General features: G+C 40.3%; 2 protein-coding genes across 2 annotated transcripts; one reads left to right on the top strand and one right to left on the bottom strand.

Annotated features, from left to right (window-relative positions):
• Window positions 1–6,453: 6,453 nt before the first annotated feature.
• On the bottom strand, window positions 6,454–8,173 carry LOC125224938. The gene is made up of 2 exons (XM_048128458.1): window positions 7,981–8,173; window positions 6,454–7,317 (listed from the first exon to the last, which is right to left on the bottom strand). The coding sequence occupies exon 2, from the start codon at window positions 7,309–7,311 to the stop codon at window positions 6,454–6,456; it is 858 nt and encodes a 285-aa protein (XP_047984415.1). The 5' UTR covers window positions 7,312–7,317; window positions 7,981–8,173.
• Window positions 8,174–22,503: 14,330 nt separating this feature from the next.
• On the top strand, window positions 22,504–24,393 carry LOC125224903. Its single transcript, XM_048128409.1, has 2 exons — window positions 22,504–22,941; window positions 23,568–24,393. Exon 2 carries the CDS (start codon window positions 23,651–23,653, stop codon window positions 24,047–24,049), a length of 399 nt encoding a protein of 132 aa, XP_047984366.1. The 5' UTR covers window positions 22,504–22,941; window positions 23,568–23,650; the 3' UTR covers window positions 24,050–24,393.
• The last annotated feature ends 268 nt before the right edge of the window (window positions 24,394–24,661 follow it).

The following is a 24,661-nucleotide window of genomic DNA, read 5'->3' on the forward strand; positions in this document are numbered from 1 at the left end:
AATATTTGGAAAGGTAGCGGCTTTTGTATATACCATAGAATTTCAAAAAAGAGGCTTACCGCATATGCATTTACTTATCATTTTAACATCTGATGACAAGATTCATCAACCAGAAGAGCTCGATGACTTGATTTCAGCCGAAATACCCGGAAATCATGACTTAGAGTTAAGAGATCTCGTACTCAAATGGATGATTCACAATCCGTGTGGAGATTTAAATCCCAACGCAACTTGTATGGTTCATAAAAACGGAAGAACAAAGTGCCGGTTCGACTTTCCTAAGCCCTTCCAGGAAGTATCATCGTTTGTAGATGATGGAAAACCAAATTACCGACGACGCTACAACCCACAGTTAGATCCTCAAAGTCCCCAATTCTCCCACGAATAAGCAGTTTACCGCAAAGATGTAAATGGTCGTCGTATAACACGAGACAACCGCCATGTAGCCCCATACAATGCGTATTTATTAAAAAAATATAACTGTCATATTAACGTTGAGTATGTAGGCAGTATTTTGGCTGTGAAATATCTTTATAAATATATTTATAAAGGACACGATTGCGCATCAATCAAAGTTATAGAAGAACAAAGAACATTGATTTATAATGAGGTAAATACATACATTGAAGGACGTTGTGTAACCCCGCCAGAAGCATCCTGGCGATTATTTGGATTTGAAATACAAAAAAAAAGTCATAGTGTCCAACGACTGGACATCCACTTACCGGGTCAGTATCGAATCGCAAACTTAGATCACGTTCAGGAAGATTTAGCGGATATTGGTCAAAGAGGGTCCACTTTAGAGGCATATTTTAGACACAATAAGCAAATTAAACAACAAAGAGAACATAACCAGCTAAATGATATAGAATGTCATTATTATTGGCAAATGCCTGAACACTTCAGATGGGTCGGAAGAACAAGCAAATGGGAGCGGAGACTTCGTCAATTACGTGTCATTGGTAGGATTCACAATGTAAATTATATAGCCCAACCGGAACTATACCACTTGCGGTTGTTGTTATACCATGTAAAAGATGCGACAAGTTTTGAAGACCTTCGAACTGTCAATGATATGCAGTATGAAACATATAAGCAAGCCTGCTTAGCGCGTGGTTTAGCCTACGACGATCAGCAATGGATAGAAGGGTTACAAGAATCTGCGTTGTCTAAAATGCCTACAGCAATGCGAAGTCTTTTTACACAAATATTAATTTACGGATGCCCTGAAAACCCAAAGCGACTATGGGAAACCTTTAAAAACGATTTGGCAGAAGACTTTATACGCGCAGCTCAACGGAATGGACAGTCTATTGAAAACGCAATTCATCGCGCCTACAGAATTATTGCACACAAATTAAACACTGAAGCAACTGAGGGCAGAAATTTCCAATACTGGGTAAAAACTTATGGCTTCGCTGATCTTGAGGATTGTGATGTTGAAGATAGTGAAAATACGCTAAATACGGATGAATCGGCAGTCTTAGGAGAGCAAATGTATCAACTACTAAAAGGAAAACAAATAGAAATAGTTGATGCTATTCTTCATGCTGTAAATGATACAAATGGTGGCAGAAAATGCTTTTTCATTGACGGTCCGGGTGGCACTGGAAAAACATTTATCTATAAAACTCTATACTACTTGCTTACTGGAAAACGGTGCAATGTGCAATGTATGGCCTTTACCGGTATAGCTTCCATATTGCTGCCTAATGGTCATACTGCTCATAAAACTTTTGGACTTAAAGTACCCCTAACACCAGACTCAGTTTCGAGTATCAAACCTAACTCTTCAAAAGCCAGAAAATTAGCAGAAATCGATGTCTTTCTTATGGATGAAGCTCCGATGCTTCCAAAATATGGCTTGCAAAACATTGATCAACTTTTACGATCTATTGGAAATGAGAATCTCCCTTTTGGTGGTAAAGTGATAGTACTTGGAGGAGATTTTCGCCAGTGTCTACCAGTACAACCGCGAGCTAATAAATCTGAGTTATTAGATCTGTCCATTAAGCGTTGTTCCTTATGGTCCCTGTTTCAGACGTTTACTCTAGAAGAAAACATGCGAGTTGATATAGAGCAACGGAATTTGCTGATTATTTATTGAAGGTAGGCAACGGTGAACTGCCATTAAACACAATGGAAGAGATTGAATTGCCACAAAACATCATAGCAAACAATAATCTAATTGACGAGGTGTTTGGTAACTGCTTTGCCAGTGAAAATTACGAGGGAATGAAAGATAGAGCAATACTTGCTCCACTCAATAAAGACGTAGACAGAATTAATGAAGATATAGTTGCCAAACTTCCCGGAGAGTACAAAACCTATTACAGTTATGATACGGTGAAAGACCAACCTGAAGGAGCACTTGAATTTACTACAGAATTCCTCAATGCAGTCAACATTTCAGATTTGCCACCACATGAATTGAAATTGAAAAAAAATACCTTAATAATGCTTTTGCGTAATTTGGACGTTTCTGAAGGTCTATGTAACGGTGTAAGGCTCATTGTGGCTGACCTATGTACTAACATAATAAGGGCAAAAATAGTTACTGGTGAACAATCCGGCAAAGAAGTACATATACCTAGGATCACTCTTGACTCATCAAAAGGTCAACTGGGATGTACTATGCAGCGACACCAATTTCCAGTAAGATGTGCATTTGCCATGACAGTCCACAAATCTCAAGGTCAGACTTTCGAATCTGTAGGAGTAGACTTGAGATCATCAGTTTTTATGCATGGTATGCTGTATGTAGCATTTTCCAGAGTCAAGCGACCAACTACATTAAAAGTACTCCTTCCAAAAGAAAATCCTCGGCATACCCGCAACATAGTATGGAGAGAAGTTTTACGTTAGGACCTGATTAAACCAGCCTGCTTATGTTGATTGTGTAAACTGTCAGATAATTATCTTTAAAATAAAATAAAGTACCTATACAACTATAGTGTATCAATTATTTGTTTATTTAAGTGATTTAATGTTGATTTTTCCATACAAATTTGTATGGTAGTGGTAGGTCTGTCATGTAAAAAACACAATAAGTATAATAAAATAGAACACCGAGCGAAGCTCGGTCGCCCAGGTACTTATTATTATACATTCGTAAAAAAAAAACAATTGTTGTCTAACTATAGCTTAACACTTACTCGTAGAAATTCGTCATAGCTGTAGAACGTGTGCTTGAGGAGCCAAGACTTCATCCTAGTCTTGAAAGACTAGAGTGACTGTGCCGAGGTGACTGTCTCCGGCAATCTATTGTAGACAGTTGGACCCATTATGTGGATTATCTTATTAGACCTCGCCAGTCTGCGTTTTACAGGGAGGAGTTGATTAGGGTGCCGTAGCGTGGGGGCTAGGTCGGCGCGTTTCTTGTATTGCGTTAGGTTGGTGTACACGTAAATAGCGACTTGCTGGATTACTATTGACGGCAGGGTGAGTATACCCCGTTCTTTAAAATACGCCTTCGCGGAGGTATCCTGGCTTACCTGCGCCACACACCGCACGGCTCTTTTTTGGAGACGGAAAACGCGCTGCCAGTCGGCGGCACGCCCCCATCTCTGCACCATACTGTAGAACCTAATGTATTGTCGCAAAATAACAACTTCGCACGACATGCCGCGGCACGACCCATGCGAAGGGCAAAACATGCACCGCCCAGTTTCCCACATACTTGGTCGATATGGGACAACCAGGTCAGCTTCTGATCCATTCGAAACCCCAAAAAAGTTGTGAACTCAACCTGCTCCACTTTGATGCCGTCAGCTTGGATATGAAGTGGCCTTGGTGTCCGACCTCCAACATGTAACTGCAAAAAGTGTGTTTTGGACAGGCTAAGCGCCAAACCATTCGAGGTAAACCACTTAGATAGCTGGTCTGCAGCGTGGTTAAGACGTGTCTCCAAGCCGTATATGTCTGGTGCTGATATAATTCCAGCGACATCATCCGCGTACATTAAAATGTCTGCGGCCATTATCGCTTCCGGAAGATCGTTCAGTAATAGCGAGAAGATAATGATAAAAATATGACAAGAACACAAACGAGCCCTGTGCGACGCCCATGGAGGTGGCCAACGGATCAGACCTGACCTGACCGCCGTCTCCTATGACAACCTGAGATCTGTCTCGGAGAATGTCAGTGAGGAGGGCATGCGCATTGCCATTTATACCATAGTGTAGCAGTTTCGAGGCAATGACGCTGTGATCCGCTACGTCAAACGCTTTGGAGATTAAAATTTCGAATAAAATCAAACGTGTGATAAAATTACTTCAAGTTCTAATCTATTACAAACATTCATAAATTCATTCACGTATTTTAATCCCAAAAGAGTTAGGCAGAGTACGTGAACATGCTCAGTGGACCTCTAAGCACTAATTTATTTTTCATTCTATTAAATTATTTAAATATACCTACTTATATTATAGGTACACAAAATGAGGACCGCCATATATTATGTTATTTGGGAGGAAAAACGAGGACTAAATTTGTACGGAGAGTCGGTCGTTCCTCTTAATAATGTTTACCTAAGCGCGGTGCATTGGCAATTTAAAAATGGGTGTTGGTTTAGCTGAGTATATTGTTCTCTGCTTTTTAAAATGAAAACTTAAAATATTCACTATTTTGTCCCCTGCACCTGTTAGAGACAACCTTTTATTACTAGCTTTAAACTTAATTAAATTTTTGAATTTAGTCTTGCTCTTGTTTTGCTTGTCCGTTAGAAAATAAATATTAATTAAATATTTGTCTTTAGTACTGGACGTAGGTAAGGACAATATGAGAAGTAATGGAAAGCCAGAGAGAACAAGTCTAACACTGGACGTTCATTAAACTTCGTAAAAATAAGATGGAAACTTATTGCAAAATGTATTTCTCTTATATCTTCTTTACGCAAAAAACTAAAATGTTAGTTGCAGGACTTGCAGGATGGGGTGTACATTTTTTTCTAAACGTTCGAAAATAAATAAATATTGGGGACACCTTACACAAATCAACCTAGCCCCAAACTAAGCTAAGCTTGTGATATGGGTGCTTAGCGACGACAAACTTACTTATATAGATAAATACATACTTATATACATAGAAAACATCCATAACCCAGGAATTTTAATATCAGATCTGTGCTCATCACACAAATAAATGTCCTTACAGAGAGATACGAACCCGGGACCGCGGCTTAGCAGAAATATCCTATAACATTCGTTTTGTTCTCGCGAGTGGTCGTAATATTCACAAACGCGGCATTAACTCTGCATTATTTACTCCGCAAGAACCTATCTCTTCTAAAAATCCGCTTTTTACTTTTTAAAACGGGCGTTTATCCGCGAGACGTGTCCCGGGGGGCAGCGGCTCATGCAGTATTCATACACATATAAAGCCTCCTACACACGATATGACCCGATGAAATCTTAGATAAATGAAGCGCTATTGTTTTGATGACGATTTAATGCTGCGGAACGTCTTCTAAAGGAATGTTTTTTCTCGGCGTATTGTAATCCTTGGACGATTTTATATGTCTCATCTCAGAACTCCAAGCGCCTGCAAGTAGTTTAAAATCTTAATCAGAAAAATCGACATCAGTTTTTTTAGTAATTTGCTGCGTTTGAGACAAATGAATTATTGTTATGACTCATTTGTTTATTTTCTGAGGGAAATGCGTTTACTTATGCCGGGTGATCGAGGGGAACCAGGGAGGTACGACGGACTAATCAGAGAAAGACTAACATCTGACTGAAACCTCCAACGAATGTCGAATTCATCTAAGATTCACTTTATAAATCTACTTTCAGATATATTTGTTATGATTATTTCGCCGAATGGTCTCATCGAAAGATCAGCGCTGGAAGTCGCCAGCAATCTGATGAGATACAACCATACATGTCAAGTTCTCATTTTTATGTCTTCTGGCTTGTATAGTTCTTTGTTTTGTATTTGTATTTGCGAATGAATAATTTATATTTCTATTAGGTAAAGTACTGTTTTTGCTCCGAATTCAATATACTTACCTATGTTATAAGGTAGTTCTGTGTAAAACAGCTTAACGCATGTTCCATTTGTTTCTAAATGGTTCTATTCGTCGTGTATTCGCGACAAATACCTGCTACTCGTGCATTTCCTTTTACACGCCAAAAAGCTGCCACTATTCGTATGAATTGATCCGTCAAACGTACACCGGCGGAATTCACAAAAGGTTGTATTGAAACTACAATTGTTGTCGACTTTTTTAGAGTTCTTTTAAAATCGGACGTAGGTAACGTTTGCCGAGTTTTTGTGTGCCAAAGTAAATATTGAGAGAAGGGATCCAATGTCGCGTCATGTCAGTCTATTTTCACGAAAGTTATTCTAGAAAAATTATCAATTTCAATAAAAGCTAAAAATACCATGATGACATAAAACTAACTTAAAAACTATACTAACCTAAGTAACTATAAAAATAATATAATAAATACTTTATAAATAAAAAATCGGCTCTAAATCGGTTCCCTGTGGCAAGGTGCCAAGAAGACTGGCGGCATTGCCACGTTGAACGGCAATGCCTATGCGTTGCGCTAGGTAAGTGCCAGCCTTCTTGTCTCCTGTCGCGTCGACGAGGCGCTTGGCAAGCTCCTTAAAGATGCTGTGAGCACCTGAACCCCACGGCCCAAGCGTTTCCACCCCAAACGGCTCAAACATGAAACTGGAATCAATTGCTGCATATTTGCGCCGTTTGAGGTGTTCCGCGGAGTTGGCGGCAGCACCAGCTCTGTTTGAAGTCCCTGGGAGATGGGACGCCGCAAGGGTATCCACACATGTGGCATCCCAAACTAAAGGGCGTCCCATCTTCCAAGGCACGAGGGTCATGCCGTCCGGTCTCTTTCCGTCGTCGCGAGCCAATCCAGGCGGTTCTAGGACCGCCGGGGCTCCCGCCGTAACGAGAGCTCGGCGGAGAATGTCGTTCAGGCTCGCGTGACGTGAAAGACGGCCGACGCTCCTGGAACAGGATAGGCCATGGAGACCAAACCGCGAGACGCTTGTGCCACACTGGCATTGGTGAGGGGCCACGCAAGCAACACCCAAACGCAAACATAAAGAAAATCTAAGGGTGTTCGTTGACAGCAAGGTGCCTAGGTTCTTAGACGGCAGGGCTTGCAGCCAGGAGCCGGATTCCCAACTCGCAGCAGCAAGGAGACGAGCGCGCTCTGTGGTGCTGGTAGACGTTTCAATGAGATTATCCCGTACCAGCCGACAGAGCGGCTCGTCCCATTGGTGCTGCGAATGGCGAATGATGGGGAGGTCTGCATTTGGGCAGGCTGTTTTCCAGCTCGTCATCGCTTCCTGCAAGAAAGGGACGACCGAGTCAGCTCTAAGAATTTTCTTGAACAGATTTTCAATTTTATGACCAGAAGAAATAAATGCCGGAAGAGCAACCGCGGAGATTTGTCTTATGCCAATACCACCGTGCCTGATAGGCAGGGAGGCTTGGGACCACTGTGGGGTATCGAAAGCGATATTAAAAATGGAAGTCACTGTTAATTTTATTTCTAAATCTAGTTTTTCTAAAAGGCTGGGAAATTTCCAAAAATGACTGCAACGCAGAACGTAAGTGAGTTTGGGAACAAACAAACAGAATTTTATTATTGTGTAGGCCATATGTGAGTTGATTTGGAGTAAACGGTCAGAACAATTTTTAAAATTTTGAAGTTGATTATTTATATAATCGGGGAAAGCTTCGTCCAGTATTGGCGAACCTAGGAGGTAAAGTGAATTATTGTCCAAAACTTTAATGCCAGAAGCTAAGGTAGAGAATTTTGACAGAACTGAATCATTATTGATGCCGCGGTCAGAAAAAAATATTTCGCACTTTGAAAAATTTAAAGAGAGCCCAATTTCAGAAAATTTTTCAATGAGATTTCGTAGATCTTCAAATACCTCGTCGGCGGTACCTCCGAGGGTACCATCGTCGAGGTACCAAGCATTAAATTTAGAATTTAGACTTACCAGGACAGGGTGGATGGCAAGGCTAAAAAGTGCAGGACCCAAAGGGTCACCTTGTTGGCAGCCCACTGATGAAAATAAAAGGTTATTTTTAAAAAGTAATTTGGAACGCGTGCTGTAGCATTGCCAAACAAAATTATAAAGCTCAGGTGTCTTTTCTCTGACTTGCGTGAGTAAGGCGCCTCGGTCAACAGAGTTGAAGGCGTTGCGGACGTCAACTTTCAGAACAACTTCGCCCTCTTTCTACTTGTCAGTCTATTGATTAGACTTTTTGTTTATTGAGAACATGCTCGATCGCTTGCCATGTGCTCATAACATGCTGACAACCGGTGTTACACGAAATTCGAAAACTCGGAATTCAAAATGCTGAAGTCCTTAGAGACAGACCTCAATAATGGTAAATAAATTTTGGTCAAAATTGTGTAACAAATTTTTAAAAACTCCGCTCTTTGAGCCTAAAAGCTCACTGACACGCAGCTTAGGAACTTCTGTTTTGCCATATGTTAAAATGGTATGACATGAAAATGACAACGAATGACATGAAAAATAAAGTTTAATGAAAAGGAGATAGATTTGTTGTATATGTTATGGGCCAAGTGATAAATCGGGCACTATGCATAATGCCCGGGCATTATGAATCATGGCCATTGTGAGTCGGTAGTTTGATACTAACTATCCAAATAATTAAATTGCCCGGGCATTATGTATAATGCCCATCCTCCGTTGGGCATATTAATATAACAGCAAATAGCTGATTTTTGCCCGGGCATTATACATAACGCCCATCCTCTGTTGGGCAAAGTAATACACATGAACGGACTCTAATTGTTGAGCCATTTAGAGGCCACAATAATTATGTTATTTCATAGTTATAAGCTATAACGTGATTGACGTGCCCAGTATAAAATGGGCTAGAACTGGATTAACAATTAAAGTCCGTGACTGTACCTAGTATTAATTATTACAAGCCATTTTACGAAATCTCATTTTAATACAATTATAAATTAAATTTCTTAAGAATAAAAGAGAACAAAAACACCCACTTTAACCGTGTTTTTAATCGGAACTCGAATCATCAATCATCGACATAGGGACCAAACCTGTAACGATACATCATAGTGGTAATTACCCTGACTGTGGAGTTTCACTGCAAGTCCTCGGCTTGGTGTGCTAAATGACGTAACGGACTCTTATACAGTAGAACCCCGATAACACGGATTTGAGAAACAAGGCTTTTAGTGTTCGAGTTTTTGTTTTGTTTAGGATATTCAATTGGCTATTTTACATTATTTTTCTATACTGCGTCAGTGGCAAACAAACTCACGTCCCCCTTGATACTAAGTATGATGTGTAGCCTATTAACGACTGTATACGACTTGCTTTATTGAAAAATAGTAAATGAAAAGTTGAGGTTTAGGTTTGTTGGGTACGATCACAGATGTGGTACGATTATATTTGTAAAGAAAATACATATTCCCTCATTGTAGGAATGTAGCTGCAATAAACTCTGATTCCATCAAATAATCCATCCTAAAATCGCGTATCCAGATATTTATCATGATTCTTAATTATACTTTTGGGATTAAACTAGTTTCAAGTCCAATGACATGTCTAAATTTACCCCTCCTGTCTCCAGATTTTAGATACTTGACGTATTTTTTTTATCTTCATGTCATAGAAGTTCTTGCACAAAACAGGAGACAAAACATTGTAGTGAGAGTACAATACTTTAAATAATCATTTTTTCTTTGTAGATATTCAATATATCACATTGACGTTGCGCGAGCGCTGCACAGTGGCGTTCTGCAGTCCGCGTCAGCCGCCATAGCCCCTATTGAGTGTTAGTGGCTGGGAGGTGGGACAGTGGCATAATCAGGAATTGGTCCTCACTTCAATTAAGTTTATGTACCAATATAGTTATTAAAGACGTATTGTTACTAACAAACTATGGACGCAGTCATATTGGTGTGAAATTAACGCATTGTATTTTGTTTATTACCTAGGCTCCAATTATCGAGGATCCACTGTCATGGAGATACGACGTTTCACGCAAAGGCGAGGGCAAAGGCTAGCTTTTGTGTAGGTAATTGATGTGTTGAAGGCTACTGTTTCAGTTCGCACGGTGAAACTTTGGTCTAGACGACACTACTGGCTCCTACATAGTTTTCGGGAGGGAAAATTACGTTTGGATATTACGTCATTAATTTGAATAAAGTACAACCTACAAGAAAGAAGTTACTACACAAACGTTAGTATTATTCAAAAGCTATTTATATGTATAAACTTTTGTCAAAGAATTTTGGGCCACATTTCATCTATTAATTGTCTAACCCCCTTATTCATAAACGTTCACTAAAGTTATCAAGCCGATAAAGTTCGTTTGTCCCTTTCCTACGTATTGGTGTGATAGAAAGGGACAAACGAACTTTATCGGCTTGATAACTTTAAAGAACGTTTATGAATAAGGGGGTTAGTACCTATATAAAACCTGACCAGAAATGTACACTGAGAGAAATTTGCATTGTGAATTTAACAAGTTCGACTTGTTGCGGTTTATCCGTTTGAATCAGCCAAACGTATGTTTAAAACAATATGTGTCAGGTTGTTTTTATAAAATCGACTTGTTGATTCAAATATATTGCCGATTCAAATGACAAGTAGCTTGTTGTTTGAACCAAAGAGCACGTAGGCGCTATTTTAACCAAAAAACTTGTTGAACGAACATGAAAACTGGTTGTATTTTCTCTCAGTGTATGACTACTGAACTATTTTCTTTATACTATACTGAACCATAGTACGATAGTACTCTTTATTATACTATACTGTGACTGAACTGTCAAATCATACATCAGGATAACAGCGCCCTTAGAATAATCTTTACATGAATCCATACTTCCATACTAATACTAGTGGCTCTGGGAGCTGTAGACCTTCGCGAAATGCTTAGAGAACGCAAAACTGAAAGCTAATTAAGTGATTATCGCAGTCAAGTCATGACCTCATGACAGCAACAGTTTCAAGCGACATATACTCGTACGCTATAGGCACTCAACTCAAGCCCTTAACGGCAATTTCTGCATTTAACATATAAAAACTGTGGGGCTATCATGCTTGCACTTTTATCACTTATCAATGTGGATAAGACATATGTCAATCTCACACTGACTAACTTGCCACAACGTGACGGATGCTTTATCCGCGTAGATAAATGATAAAATGGCAAGTCCAGCCGGCGTATCATGCTTCCAATTTTATCACTTATCCACGTGGATAAAGCATCCGTCACGCTTTAGCAAGTATGTCAGTGTGAGAGTGACAGATGTCTTATCCACGTGGATAAGTGATAAAATTGGCAGCATGATACGCCGGCTGCCCTTGGTTTTGTTATCATCTTTTGTTTTGTAATCGTGTCGACGCTAGCCCGCAAAGTGGGCTTTTCGCTTCTAAGCGTCACACGAAAATCCTAACCTAACTTAGTTTGGATATTTAATAGGTCTTTCTTTTTTCGGGGGCTCTGGGCCCCCAAGACCCCCCCCCCCTTATAATCACTCTTGTTCGTCGCAAGAAAACCTTAACCTAACTTATTTTCAATAGGTATTACGTTGGTACTTCGTGGGGGCTACCCCCCCGAGCCCCGGGGTGGGTGTTTCGCCGCAAGAAAACCCTAACTTCTTTTCAATAAGTACAACGGTGGTATTTCTTTCTTCGCCCCTCGTCGTCCACAATTTGTAAGCGTGTCGACGCTAGCCCGCGAAGTGGGTTGCTTATTTTCGCTTTTCAGGGTCACAAGAACACCTAACCTTACTTAGTTTGGATACTTAATTGGTGTTTCTATTTTGCGGGGGCTGCGCCTCCGAGCCCCCCCTTATTTTCGATCTTAAACTTCGCAAGTAAACCCTAACCTAACTTATTTTCAATACGTACTACGTGGTATTTCTTTTTGGAGCCCCTCTTGTGGGTGCTTCTCCCCTCGTCGTCCATTTTGGTTTTGTTATCAATTTTCGATTTGTAAGGGTGTCGACGCTAGCCCGCGAAGTGGGCTGCCTATTTTCGCTTTTCAGGTTCACAAGAAAACCCTAACCTTACTTAGTTTGGATACTTAATCGGTATTTCTATTTTGCGGGGGGCTGCGCCCCCCGAGCCCCCCCCCCTTATAATCGATCTTAAACTTCGCAAGAAAACCCTAACCTAACTTATTTTCAATACGTACTACGTGGTATTTATTTTTGGCGGGGGCTTCGCCCCCGAGCCCCTTGTGGGTGCTTCGCCCCTCGTCGTCCATTTTGGTTTTGTTATCAATTTTCGATTTCTAAGGGTGTCGACGCTAGCCCGCGAAGTGGGCTGCCTATTTTCGCTTTTCAGGGTCACAAGAAAACCTTAACCTTACTTAGTTTGGATACTTAATCGGTATTTCTATTTTGCGGGGGCTGCGCCCCCCGAGCCCCCCTTATTTTCCCTCTTAAGGGTCGCAACAAAACTTTAATCTTACTTAGTTTGGATACTTAATCGGTATTTCTATTTTGCGGGGGGCTGCGCCCCCCGAGCCCCCCCCCCCCTTATTTTCGATCTTAAACTTCGCAAGAAAACCCTAATTTATTTTCAATACGTACTACGTGGTATTTATTTTTGGCGGGGGGCTTCGCCCCCGAGCCCCCTTGTGGGTGCTTCCCCCTCGTCGTCCATTTTGGTTTTGTTATCAGTTTTTGTTTTGTAAACGTGTCGACGGTAGCCCGCGAAGTGGGTTTCCTATTTTCGCTTTTAAGGGCCGCAAGAAAACCCTAACCCAACTATTTTAAATACTACGGTCATACGATGCACCGCCAACTCACTAATTCAATCTATTTGAAAGTGGCTGCACATAACACTTAAATTCGCACCGATTAGTACAAACCACGGTGGTGCAGTGTCATTCATGGTACATTTTTGCCCTCACGCTAGTCATATTTCTAGGTTCGATTCCCGGCAAATGCAAAACTTTTTGTATTTTTATTTTTATTATTTTTCTTCTTGTTGCCAACAGCTATCATAATTATGTTACGAAGTTTCACTTATGCCGCGCGGAGGGACTCCACGCACAAATTTTTAATGTTTGCGTCCGTTTTCTTTAGTCAAACCAGAGAGTATAGAGTCTTAGTCAGACGAAGTTATATAGGTCTTTGGTCAGACACAATTTTGTTGATTTTTCCGAGGTAAGTTTTTATCTTCTGTTTAACGCCATCTGTGAGAATATTGTGGCGTGACGTTGTAGGAGAGGCATCGTAATTATTTCAGCTAATCCTTTCTATATCAAATTGGTTAGTACTTATTTTTACCATCTTCGGCACTACATTTATTTATAAATAATAAGTTTTTTTGTACTTCAAAATGATTAAACACTGGATCATAAAAAATAAATATAAATAGTCTTGTTACATAATTAAATTTTACGAGAATCGGTTGAATAGAGGAAAATATACGGACATAAAAATGCAAATTTCGATCATCAAGCAAACAGGATTTTACTTTCTACTGAAAAAAAAAATGATTATATGTATATAAAATGTATATATCGCTTAGTTGGTTAAAATATAATTATTATAATAAAAAAATCAAATGCAAAAAAAAATACAAAAATTATGGCACCTGGAGGATTCGAACGCAGAACTTGGTGATTAGAAATTTGAAAAAAAGCACGGTGACTTACCACTGAGCCACCCTAACACATACGTAGATTGGCGAAATTAAAATGCTTATTCTCATGCAAAATTACATATTTTTACATCTACCGTCTAAACCTGTGTTCTAAAACGTCTGATTTTTTTGCCAAGCACTCTATATACATGCATCTAAAAGACAAGACTTTTAAGATATCGATACGGCTAAAAGTTAAGGCGTGAGGCCCCATGACTTTGTAATTTTTTACAATTTCCAAAATCTGGGACGACAAAAAAATTTTATTGAGTCATAGAATCTGGTCACAAAATTTCACGCGAATCGGTTGGGAAATGCGAGCTGTAGAGCGAGACATCCGGACATACAAAAGCAAACTGCTTGAGTTAAAACGTAGCCCTTGCTTCGCTGCGGTCAATTATAAATGAGAAAGTGTGTGTGTCTGTTTGTTTGTCCGTCTTTCACGGCAAAACGGAGCGACGATTTGACGTGATTTTTTAAGTGGATATAGTTGAAGGGATGGAAAGTGACATAGGCTACTTTTTGTCTCTTTCTAACGCGAGCGAAGCCGCGGGCAAAAGCTAGTATTTACATAAATAAGAAACTAAGACTAAACTTAAAAGTTAGCTAATGTCTAAAAAGGCCCTTGAGGCATTGTACCAAGAATACTGGCGACATTTCCTCGCTGTATCGCAATGCTGATAATTTGTGCGAGGAAGTCGCCAGGATAGTCATATTTCTTCGTTGCATGGAGAAATTATGAATAAATTCATTCATAAATTTGCCATGCACTTTTGCAGCTCACCGTACACAACGATTAACAACATACATGGTACCCAAATATTTTTGAAAGAAAGAAAGAAAGAAAGAAGATTCGTTTATTTTAAATACAACATCAATTTCTTTTGAATGACTCCTGTCTATTGAATTTTTAAATGCATTTTAAACGAATGTAAATTTTATGCATTACGATTCAATATACGTTATTTCAATATTTATATTTTTGGAATCTACTTAATGTTTTTGTATGCATTTGAATAATTAAATAACGCATGCTAAACTCAAAATAAAGCATAGGTAGGTAACCTATTATTATGCAACTCAAAATTGAAGTTTACAACCGGCTTACTGCCCTGACCAACCTTAATTAGTCGGGTTATTCGGGCAGCTTCTTGCTCCAATGGATTTATGGCTCAAGCAGGCCTAGGATTTAATAATAAGGTCAATTTCCCCAACGGATGTGTCGCATTTCAAGGAACGTCTAGTTTTATGAGAAAATGAAAATGAAATGAAAATGAAATATTTATTTTTCAAGTAGGCATATTACAATGCGCATATGAACGTCAAATAAAGCTACGCCGGCTCTAACCCTACGCCTCAGCCTCGAGAAGATTTCAGTCCCCCCTCAGTTGGGAGGGGGGTATCCACTATGGGACCGGCAAGAAACTCGGCGGGCAACTTCTTTTCAAAACATTACATCTTATAACTAACATGCATTAAATAACAAGATACAATTTAACATGCAAAAGTATTCATCAAAGAATATGAACAGACTAGGTACTCTATGGAAATTAATTTCAATAAATTATATTATTGCTTAATAATACGTCGTTCTTCTTCAGAGAAAACATATCAAATTGTCACAGAAGAAAAAGATAATATGAATCTCAATATCATTAAATATGTAATTTACCTACACAACACAGAATCTTAGAGAGCTATTTTAGTTTATTGGTTTTGCGTAATGTAACGTGGGACTTAGGAAATGGTTTAAAATATTTTGAAATGTTTAGGTTGCAAGTTTTTGTAAACTATAATAGTACATTACGATTCAAGTGTGGGAAAAAAGATAATAATAAGCGGCGATAAATTAAAACACGATCGATGGGAGTGATTTCGTTTATTTAATTTAAAAGTCTCGACATAGGCACATAAAATTCCACTTCCTGCACTAGTGCGATAAAGTATCAGGAAACAATTGTCGTAATAGCAGAAGAGAAACAAATACTATAAAAAAATATCCCGACGAATTGAGAACTTCCTCCTTTTTATCTCTGCTAAGAAATAATTAAGTCCTATAGACAGTTCAATTAAAATGTAAGAGGTACACTTAACGGATGCTGCCCTTGACCTTGTCACGTGACACACGCACGACGTATATCTTATGTTCAAATCGGGCAGTAGATATTTTTATTTAATTAAATAAATAAAAACCAAGTCAAAATTAATCATAAATACTAATTATAAACATATTTTCAATCAAATTAAATTTACAATAATAGTGCTACCTACCTACTTCAAAACCACGACATGACAGTATCAGTTATAACTAGGCTTAGGACTTTTTATGGCATACCGTGGTTCTAAAATCCGTGGAGTCGACATATGAAAAATTCTCGAAGTCAAAGTCAAAGTCCAACAGTATGATGTTATATTAAATATAACTAGTGGCTCTGTGAGCTGTAGACCTTCGCGACATGCTTAGAGAACGCAAAGCTGAAAAATATTAATTGATTGTCACAGTCCAATCACGACAGTGACAGTTTCAAGCGACATAATACTCGTACGCTATATAGGTACTTAACACAAACCCATTTATGGCAATTACTACATTTAACGAAATTAATCAAAAACTGCGGAGCTATCATGCTAGCATTGCTGCCCCCCCTCGTGGATGCCTCGCCTTCCGTCCCACATTTTGTTTTGTGAGCGTATCAACGCTAGTCCGCGAAGTGGACTGTCTATTGCTCTTAAGGGTAACAATTTTTTTTATTATATTACTTTTTACTCTTGAGGGTAACAAAAAAACCCAAACCCGACTTGTTTTAAACACTACGTAGAACTTTATTTTTTGCGGGGGCTTCACCCCCTGAGCCCCCCTGTATTTGCTCTTAAGGGTCACAGGAAAACCCTGACCCAACTTATTTTAAATACTACGTTGATCTTTCTTTTATACGGGGGGCTTCGCCCCCCGAACCCGTGTTGCTCTTGACGCTCACAGGAAAACCCTAACCTAGCTTATTTTAAATACTACCTTGATCTTTCTTTTATGCAGGGGGCTTCGCCCCCCAAAACCCCCTTGTTTTGCTCTTAAGGGTTACAACAAAACCCTAACCCAACTTATTTTAAATACTACCTTGATCTTTTTTTATGCGGGGCGCTTCGCCCCCTGAACCCCCCTTGGCTGCCTATTTTCGCTTTTCAGGGTCGCAAGAAAACCCTAACCTAACTTAGTTTAAATCCTTAATCGGTATTTCTATTTTGCGGGGGGCTGCGCCCCCGAGCCCCCGATTATTTTCGATCTTAAACTTCGCAAGAAAACCCTAACCTAACTTATTTTCAATACGTACTACGTTGGTGTTTCTTTTTGGCCTTGGCCTCGCCCCTCTCTACTTAGTTTGGATACTTAATCGGTAATTCTATTTTGCGGGGGGCTGTGCCCCCCGAGCCCCCCCTTTTTTTCCCTCTTAAGGGTCGCAAGAAAACTTTAACCTTACTTAGTTTGGATACTTAGTTGATCTTTCTTTTTTGCGGGGGGCTGCGCCCTTCGAGCCCCCCCCCTTATCTTTGCTCTTAAGCGTTGTAAAAAACCCTAACCTAACTTATATTCAATACGTACTACGTTGGTATTTCTTTTGAGGGGGCTTCGCCCCCGAGCCCCCTTGTAGGTTCTTCGCCCCTCGCCGTCTATTTTGTTTTTCTTATCAATTTTGGATTTGTAAGCGTGTCGACGCTAGCCCGCGAAGTGGGCTGCCTATTTTCGCTTTTTAGGGTCACAAGAAAACCCTAACCTTACTTAGTTTGGATACTTAATCGGTATTTCTATTTTGCGGGGGGCTGTGCCCCCCGAGCCTCCCCTTATTTTCCCTCTTAAAGGTCGCAAGAAAACTTTAACCTTACTAAGTTTGGATACTTAGTTGTTTTTTCTTTTTATGGGGCTGCGCCCCCGAGCCCCCCCCTTATCTTTGCTCTTAAGCGTTGTAAAAAAACCCTAACCTTACTAAGTTTTGATACTTTGTTGTTCTTTCTTTTATGCGGGGGGCTGCGCCCCCCGAGCCCCCCCCTTATCTTTGCTCTTAAGCATTGTAAAAAAACCCTAACCTAACTTATTTTCAATACGTACTACGTTGGTATTTCTTTTATGCTCCCTTGGGGGTTCTTCGCCCCTCTCTACTTAGTTTGGATACTCAATCGGTATTTCTATTTTGCGGGGGCTGTGCCCCCCGAGCCCCCCCTTTTTTTCCCTCTTAAGGGTCGCAAGAAAACTTTAACCTTACTTAGTTTGGATACTTAGTTGATCTTTCTTTTTTGCGGGGGGCTGCGCCCTTCGAGCCCCCCCCCCCTTATCTTTGCTCTTAAGCGTTGTAAAAAAAAACCCTAACCTAACTTATATTCAATACGTACTACGTTGGTATTTCTTTTTGCGGGGGCTTCGCCCCCGAGCCCCTTGTCGGTTCTTCGCCCCTCGCCGTCTATTTTGTTTTTCTTATCAATTTTGGATTTGTAAGCGTGTCGACGCTAGCCCGCGAAGTGGGCTGCCTATTTTCGCTTTTTAGGGTCACAAGAAAACCCTAACCTTACTTAGTTTGGATACTTAATCGGTATTTCTATTTTGCGGGGGGTTGTGCCCCCCGAGCCTCCCCTTATTTTCCCTCTTAAGGGTCGCAAGAAAACTTTAACCTTACTAAGTTTGGATACTTAGTTGTTCTTTCTTTTTTGCGGGGGGCTGCGCCCCCGAGCCCCCCCCCCCCTTATCTTTGCTCTTAAGCGTTGTAAAAAAACCCTAACCTTACTAAGTTTTGATACTTAGTTGTTCTTTCTTTTATGCGGGGGCTGCGCCCCCGAGCCCCCCCCTTATCTTTGCTCTTAAGCGTTGTAAAAAAACCCTAACCTAACTTATTTTCAATACGTACTACGTTGGTATTTCTTTTATGCGGGGGCTTCGCCCCCGAGCCCCCTTGGGGGTTCTTCGCCCCTCTCTACTTAGTTTGGATACTCAATTGGTATTTTTATTTTGCGGGGGCTGTAAAATTTAACCTCACTTAGTTTGGATACTTAGTTGATCTTTCTTTTATGCGGGGGCTGCGCCCCCGAGCCCCCCCCCTTATCTTTGCTCTGAAGCGTTGTAAAAAAACCCTAACCTAACTTATTTTCAATACGTACCACGTTGGTATTTCTTTTTGCGGGGGCTTCGCCCCCGAGCCCCCCTTGGGGGTTCTTCGCCCCTCTCTACTTAGTTTGGATACTTAATCGGTATTTCTATTTTGCGGGGGGCTGTGCCCCCCGAGCCCCCCCCTGATTTTCCCTCTTAAGGGTCGCAAGAAAACTTTAACCTTACTTAGTTTGGATACTTAGTTGATCATTCGTTTTTGGGGGCTGCGCCCCCGAGCCCCCCCCTTATCTTTGCTCCTAATCGTTGTAAAAAAACCTTAACCTAACTTATTTTCAATACGTACTACGTTGGTATTTCTTTTTGGCGGGGGCTTCGCTCACCGAGCCCCCTTGTGGGTTCTTCGCCCCTCGTCGGCCATTTTGTTTTTCTTATCAATTTAGGATTTATAAGCGTGTCGACGCTAGCCCGCGAAGTGGGTTTCCTATTTTCGCTTTAAAGGATAACAAGAAAACCCTAACCCAAATATTTTAAATACTACGATGCATCGCCAACTCACTAATTTAATCTACTTGAAAGTTGGCAGCGCATAACACTTAAATTCGCACCGTTTAGTATAAACCACGGTGGTGCAGTGTCATTCATGGTACGTTTTTGCCCTCACGCTAGTCATATTTCTAGGTTCTATTCCCGGCAAATGCAAAACTTTTTGTATTTTTATTTTTATTATTTTTCTTCTTGTTGCCATCAGCTATCATAATTATGTTACGAAGTTTTACTTATGCCGCGCGGAGGAACTCCACGCACAAATTTTTAATGTTTGCGTCCGTTTTCTTTAGTCAAACACAATTTTGTTGATTTTTCCGAGGTAAGTTTTTATCTTCTGTTTAACGCCATCTGTGAGAATATTGTGGCGTGACGTTGTAGGAGAGGCATCGTAATTATTTCAGCTCATCTTTTCTATATCAAATTGGTTAGTACTTATTCTTGCCACCTTCGGCGCTACATTTATTTATAAAGAATAAGTTTTTTTGTGTACTTCAAAATTATTAAACACTGGATCATAAAAAAATAATATAAATATTCTCGTTACATAATTAAATTTTACGAGAATCGGTTGAATAGAGGAAAATATACGGACATAAAAATGCAAATTTCGATCAAAAAGCAAACAGGATTTTACTTTGTACTGAAAAAAATTATTGTATGTGTATAAAATGTATATATCGCTTAGTTGGTTAAAATATAATAATTAATATAAAATTCAAATGCAAAAAAAGTACAAAAAATATGGCACCTGGAGGATTCGAACGCAGAACTTGGTGATTAGAAATTTGAAAAAAAAAGCACCGTGACTTACCACTGAGCCACCCTAACACATACGTAGCTTGGCGAAATTAAAATGCTTATACTCATGCAATATTACATATTTTTACATCTACCGTCTAAACCTGTGTTCTAAAACGTCTGATTTTTTTGCCAAGCACTCTATATACATGCATCTAAAAGACAAGACTTTTAAGATATCGATACGGCTAAAAGTTAAGGCGTGAGGCCCCATGACTTTGTCATTTTTAATAATTTCCAAAATCTGGGACGACAAAAAAATTTTATTGAGTCATAGAATCTGGTCACAAAATTTCACGCGTATCGGTTGGGAAATACGAGCTGTAGAGCGAGACATCCGGACATACAAAAGCAAATTGCTTGAGTTAAAACGTAGCCCTTGCTTCGCTGCGGTCAAATATTTATACATACTGTCACAACGTTACCTAGTTCATTTTAATCGAACGTAGTTAATTTTAACTAATAATGTTATTTATTAATAAATTTTATCATACTCCTATATAATACCAAAAAAATACTATGAAGTAAATGAACTCAGTGACGATGTGACAGTATGTATAAATATTTATATTTAATGTGACATCATACTGTTGGACTTTGACTTTGACTTTGAAAATTTTTCATATGGCGACTCCACGGATTTTAGAGCCACGGTATGCCATAAAAAGTCCTAAGCCTAGTTATAACTTAACCAGAAAATTTAAATTTTGAAATCCGCCGACCGCGACATAGTAGACCGATTTTTATGAAACATGGCTAAGAACATTCCCGACTAACTCAGCTTTCAGAAAAAAAAAAACTAAAACCAAATCGGTTATTCCGTTCGGGAGCTACGATGCCACAGACAGCCACACACACAGACAGACAGAAAAACAGACAGACAGACACACACACAGACAGACACATCAAACTTATAACACCCCGTCGTTTTTGCGTCGGGGGTTAAAAACATAACTTTTTCAATGTTAACACCCATATCGCTGAAGCACTACTTGAAATGCATTGTACAAGGCATCCCGACGGATCCCCGGGCCGCGATCCCACCGTGTTATGAGAAAGGCTGCTGGATAATGAAAATGAATTGCTCCGTCTGCAGTCCGTGCCGTCGGGTTTAGAGAAAAGAACATTTTCACTCTTTTAAAATTTGTGCGTTTGTAGGTAAGTACTTGAAGTTTTTAACGCTTTACTATGTGGTGAAATTACGAAGTATGGATGTCTCGGCACAAGTTTTTCTGGTTTTAAATGCCTACTTATGATTCGATGTGCAATTGGGATGGTGCTTGAGGATGCTTACGCTGGCTCCTCTATCTTTTGGTCTCTAGAACTTGAAATATGGCGAATTTTTTAAATTGTAATAATCGCCATAATTATTATTGATTACAGTCAGCTTAAAAATCAGAAATATTAATGTATTATATTCATTAAATCACTCTAACATATTAATTATCTAATAAATCGCATCTAATATATCGCAATAAACATATTTTTTTTTTTTTTTATACTACGTCGGTGGCAAACAAGTATACGGCCCGCCTGATGTAAAGCGGTCACCGTAACCTATGGACGCCTGCAACTCAAACAGTGTCACATGCGCGTTGCCACCCTATTAGAAACTTGTACATTCCCTTTTGCTGTGTTAAGTACACAGTAAAAAGGAGTGTACAAGTTCTAAGGAGGGTTCGGGTTGCCGACGACTCAAAGGACAATAAACGGAACAAGTTAGTTCCGTAAGTCCTCCCGTCATCAGCACACCGCACCCTCGTTGAGCTCTGGCAGCCTTACTCACCGACAGGAACACAACACTATGAGTAGGGTCTAGTGCTATTTGGCTGCGGTCTTCTGTAAGGCGGAGGTACTACCCCAGTTGGGCTCTGCTCTAGATTCGAGCGAGACAATATCCGCTGTGCTGTGCCCTACCACACAAAGCGGAATATAATTCGCTATGCCCTACCTCCTATCGTCCTACCTCTCCTCCTACATATTTCTGCTCTTCTAAAACCAGTGTAGGTAATTATAAACAATGGTTTTCAATAATTCTGTCGTACAATTTACAAAATATTGTATAAAATTTAGTGCATTACAGACTTCACATGTAACTTTCTCGCTAACAACGCTCGTCTTAAAATCTCAGTAAGAAGTCTCTTCCCTCTGCTTTGAAGCCCGCGTTACTTTGGAATTAGCGAATTTTTCACTCAGCTCCTTAATGCGATTCATCTTAGTTTAAACTTGAATTTATTGCACTCGTAGAAACTGATTAAATCTATTGCATTTACGTTTTTGTTGCGCTAACCGGTAAGGTGTTTTGATGCGCGAGCAAAAAGGGAAATCAGGCCCCGTAGCCGAATGGCATTTCTCCGACGCCAAACGAAAGCGATACGCCGCTGGCTCTGTCGCGCCAATACGCAAGCGCGATAGTGTTAGAATTATCAATAGTACAGAGGGTACAATTAAATATTATCTAATACTGTTTAAACCTTACTCTGAAAATAATGATTTATCGTGATTATAAATAGCTGTGAATTGTTAAGATTATTAATTTAGTATATCAGTTGTTACTTTTAATTCCCGCCTACGCATTCCGTCGAAAGTGGCGCCATAGTGGCATTCATCGGCCGCCATTTTGGTCCGGCGGGGTTCTCATGACATTACGACGGCATGCGTAGACGATGACAGATGTCAACGAGTTTTGTAACGGTGTCCGTGTGAACATTATTTGAATAATTATAATAAAAGAAGTGTTCAGCGCCTAAGTGTTTTTCTGAAGCCAGCCATCCCCACAATTCAGAGCGTGGGATAAAAAGGAGTGTTCAGTATTACCTCCTTGAGTCGAACCTGTGTTGTGAATATCTAATTAAAACGTAAGTATTGCCATGAGTTCACGATGAATAATTGAAATCGATTGCTTGTGATTAATGACTTTATGCTTAAGTAGACAACAAAGTGGCTAAGTTTAACTGTAAACTACGAGATAGTATTCAGTTCTACATTGAATACAAATACCGTGTATCATAAACACTAGGTCAATAATACTTCGTTATGTTGGCGTAGTATTTGAAAATCGATCAGTTTTTTTTTTACTTTTTCTTTTCCACTCGTGTTTTTCCGCCATTTTATAGTTCGTTGCCAATGTTATTCAAGTCACGATAATATGACAATGTGGAGAATCATGGAAAAGGAGAAATTTAGCTTGAAAACCCTTTACGGGCGATGACGGTTCGGTTGGGTTACTTACGGGTGGATGAAGTGTGTAAACACTAGGTACCCTGCTTCATATTATGTGTCCATGCAGCTTGCCTCGATTATATGTATACTACTGTTGATGATGCTTATCTATGTTGCTGATTAGCAAACAAAAAAATAAATAAATAAACAACTTATTAGCTATTAGTATGCTAAAGCCTTGTTAGGTGTTCTCCCGCAGTGTTCTTATCTGCCTTTGTACTATTAGACAAACAGATCTTGTCCAGGAAATTTGAACTTTCAGGAAAATGGAAAACCAACAGAGAAGGTCGCGTGTGTTGTCGACGCCACTCCGAGGTCCGCGCCGGTCACGTAGCAGGACCAGGCATGCAGACAACAGAGCAGCGCGCCGCTCGCGCAGCCAGAGTCATCGTCGGGGATCCGGCCGGGCGAGCGACGGCCGATCGCGTAGTCGACGGGACAGCAGGCACCGGCCGCGCAGCCGGAGCAGTCAGCGGGCACGGGAGCGGGCCAGCAGACGCCGTTCTCGCGAGGATGACTGCGACAGGCGCCGGACGCGCAGCCGGAGCAGCCATCGTGGCCGTGGTCGTCCAAGCAGATCTCGCTCGCGCGGTCAACGGCAGCGTCGCGAAGGATGGCGGCCACGCAACAGAGCTACGGCCACGCCAACCCCACCGAAAGGAGAACGAGGTGGAACCGGATCAGCACGTGAGTTGTCAAGTGCTCAATCCAATGTATGTAATAATTTCACTATTTCACAACTAGTAGAAGCTTTGCGTACCATTGGCGATAAAGGCACTAATGAGAAGTTGTCAAATCAAAATACAGTACCAGAGTTTGATCCTGCCTGCAGAGAACAAACGATCGCGATGTGGATACACAAAGTGAACGAATGCGCGGTTATATATAACTGGAATGATCGCCAAACCGTTCACTTTGCGTTACCAAAACTTAAAGGCCTGGCTCAAAAATGGTACGCTGGGCTATCAACTGTCATGTTTTCCTGGCAAGAGTGGCAGGAAAAATTAAAACTAGCTTTTCCTAGCGATGATAATTACGGACAATTATTGACGACAATGTTAGCTAAACGTGCTAGGTTTAACGATTCGTTGGAAGAATACTTCTATGATAAAATAATGTTACTAAATCGCTGTGAGATCTCTGGTAAGAGAGCCGTCGATTGTTTGGTATTCGGGATAGATGATCGTAGCGTCCGTTTGGGGGCCGAAGCAGCTCGCTTCGAAAGTCCTGATCAGTTGTTACCATTCTTAAAGAGTGCCAAAAATAGTGCATATGTAGACCGAAGGGTGAAAACTAGGGCGGAGACTAAATCGGAGGCAGGGAACAAAACCGTAGCTAGTGAAAGGCCAATAAAGT

The sequence above is a fragment of the Leguminivora glycinivorella genome, chromosome 3 (genome assembly GCF_023078275.1).
Source record: "Leguminivora glycinivorella isolate SPB_JAAS2020 chromosome 3, LegGlyc_1.1, whole genome shotgun sequence".
Taxonomy (NCBI): domain Eukaryota; kingdom Metazoa; phylum Arthropoda; class Insecta; order Lepidoptera; family Tortricidae; genus Leguminivora; species Leguminivora glycinivorella.

What these genes read in the sequence shown, in the direction of transcription:
- LOC125224938 (XM_048128458.1), bottom strand. Translation starts at nt 7,311, where the DNA reads ATGACGAGCTGGAAAACAGCCTGCCCAAATGCAGACCTCCCCATCATT.
- LOC125224903 (XM_048128409.1), top strand. Translation starts at nt 23,651, where the DNA reads ATGCAGACAACAGAGCAGCGCGCCGCTCGCGCAGCCAGAGTCATCGTC.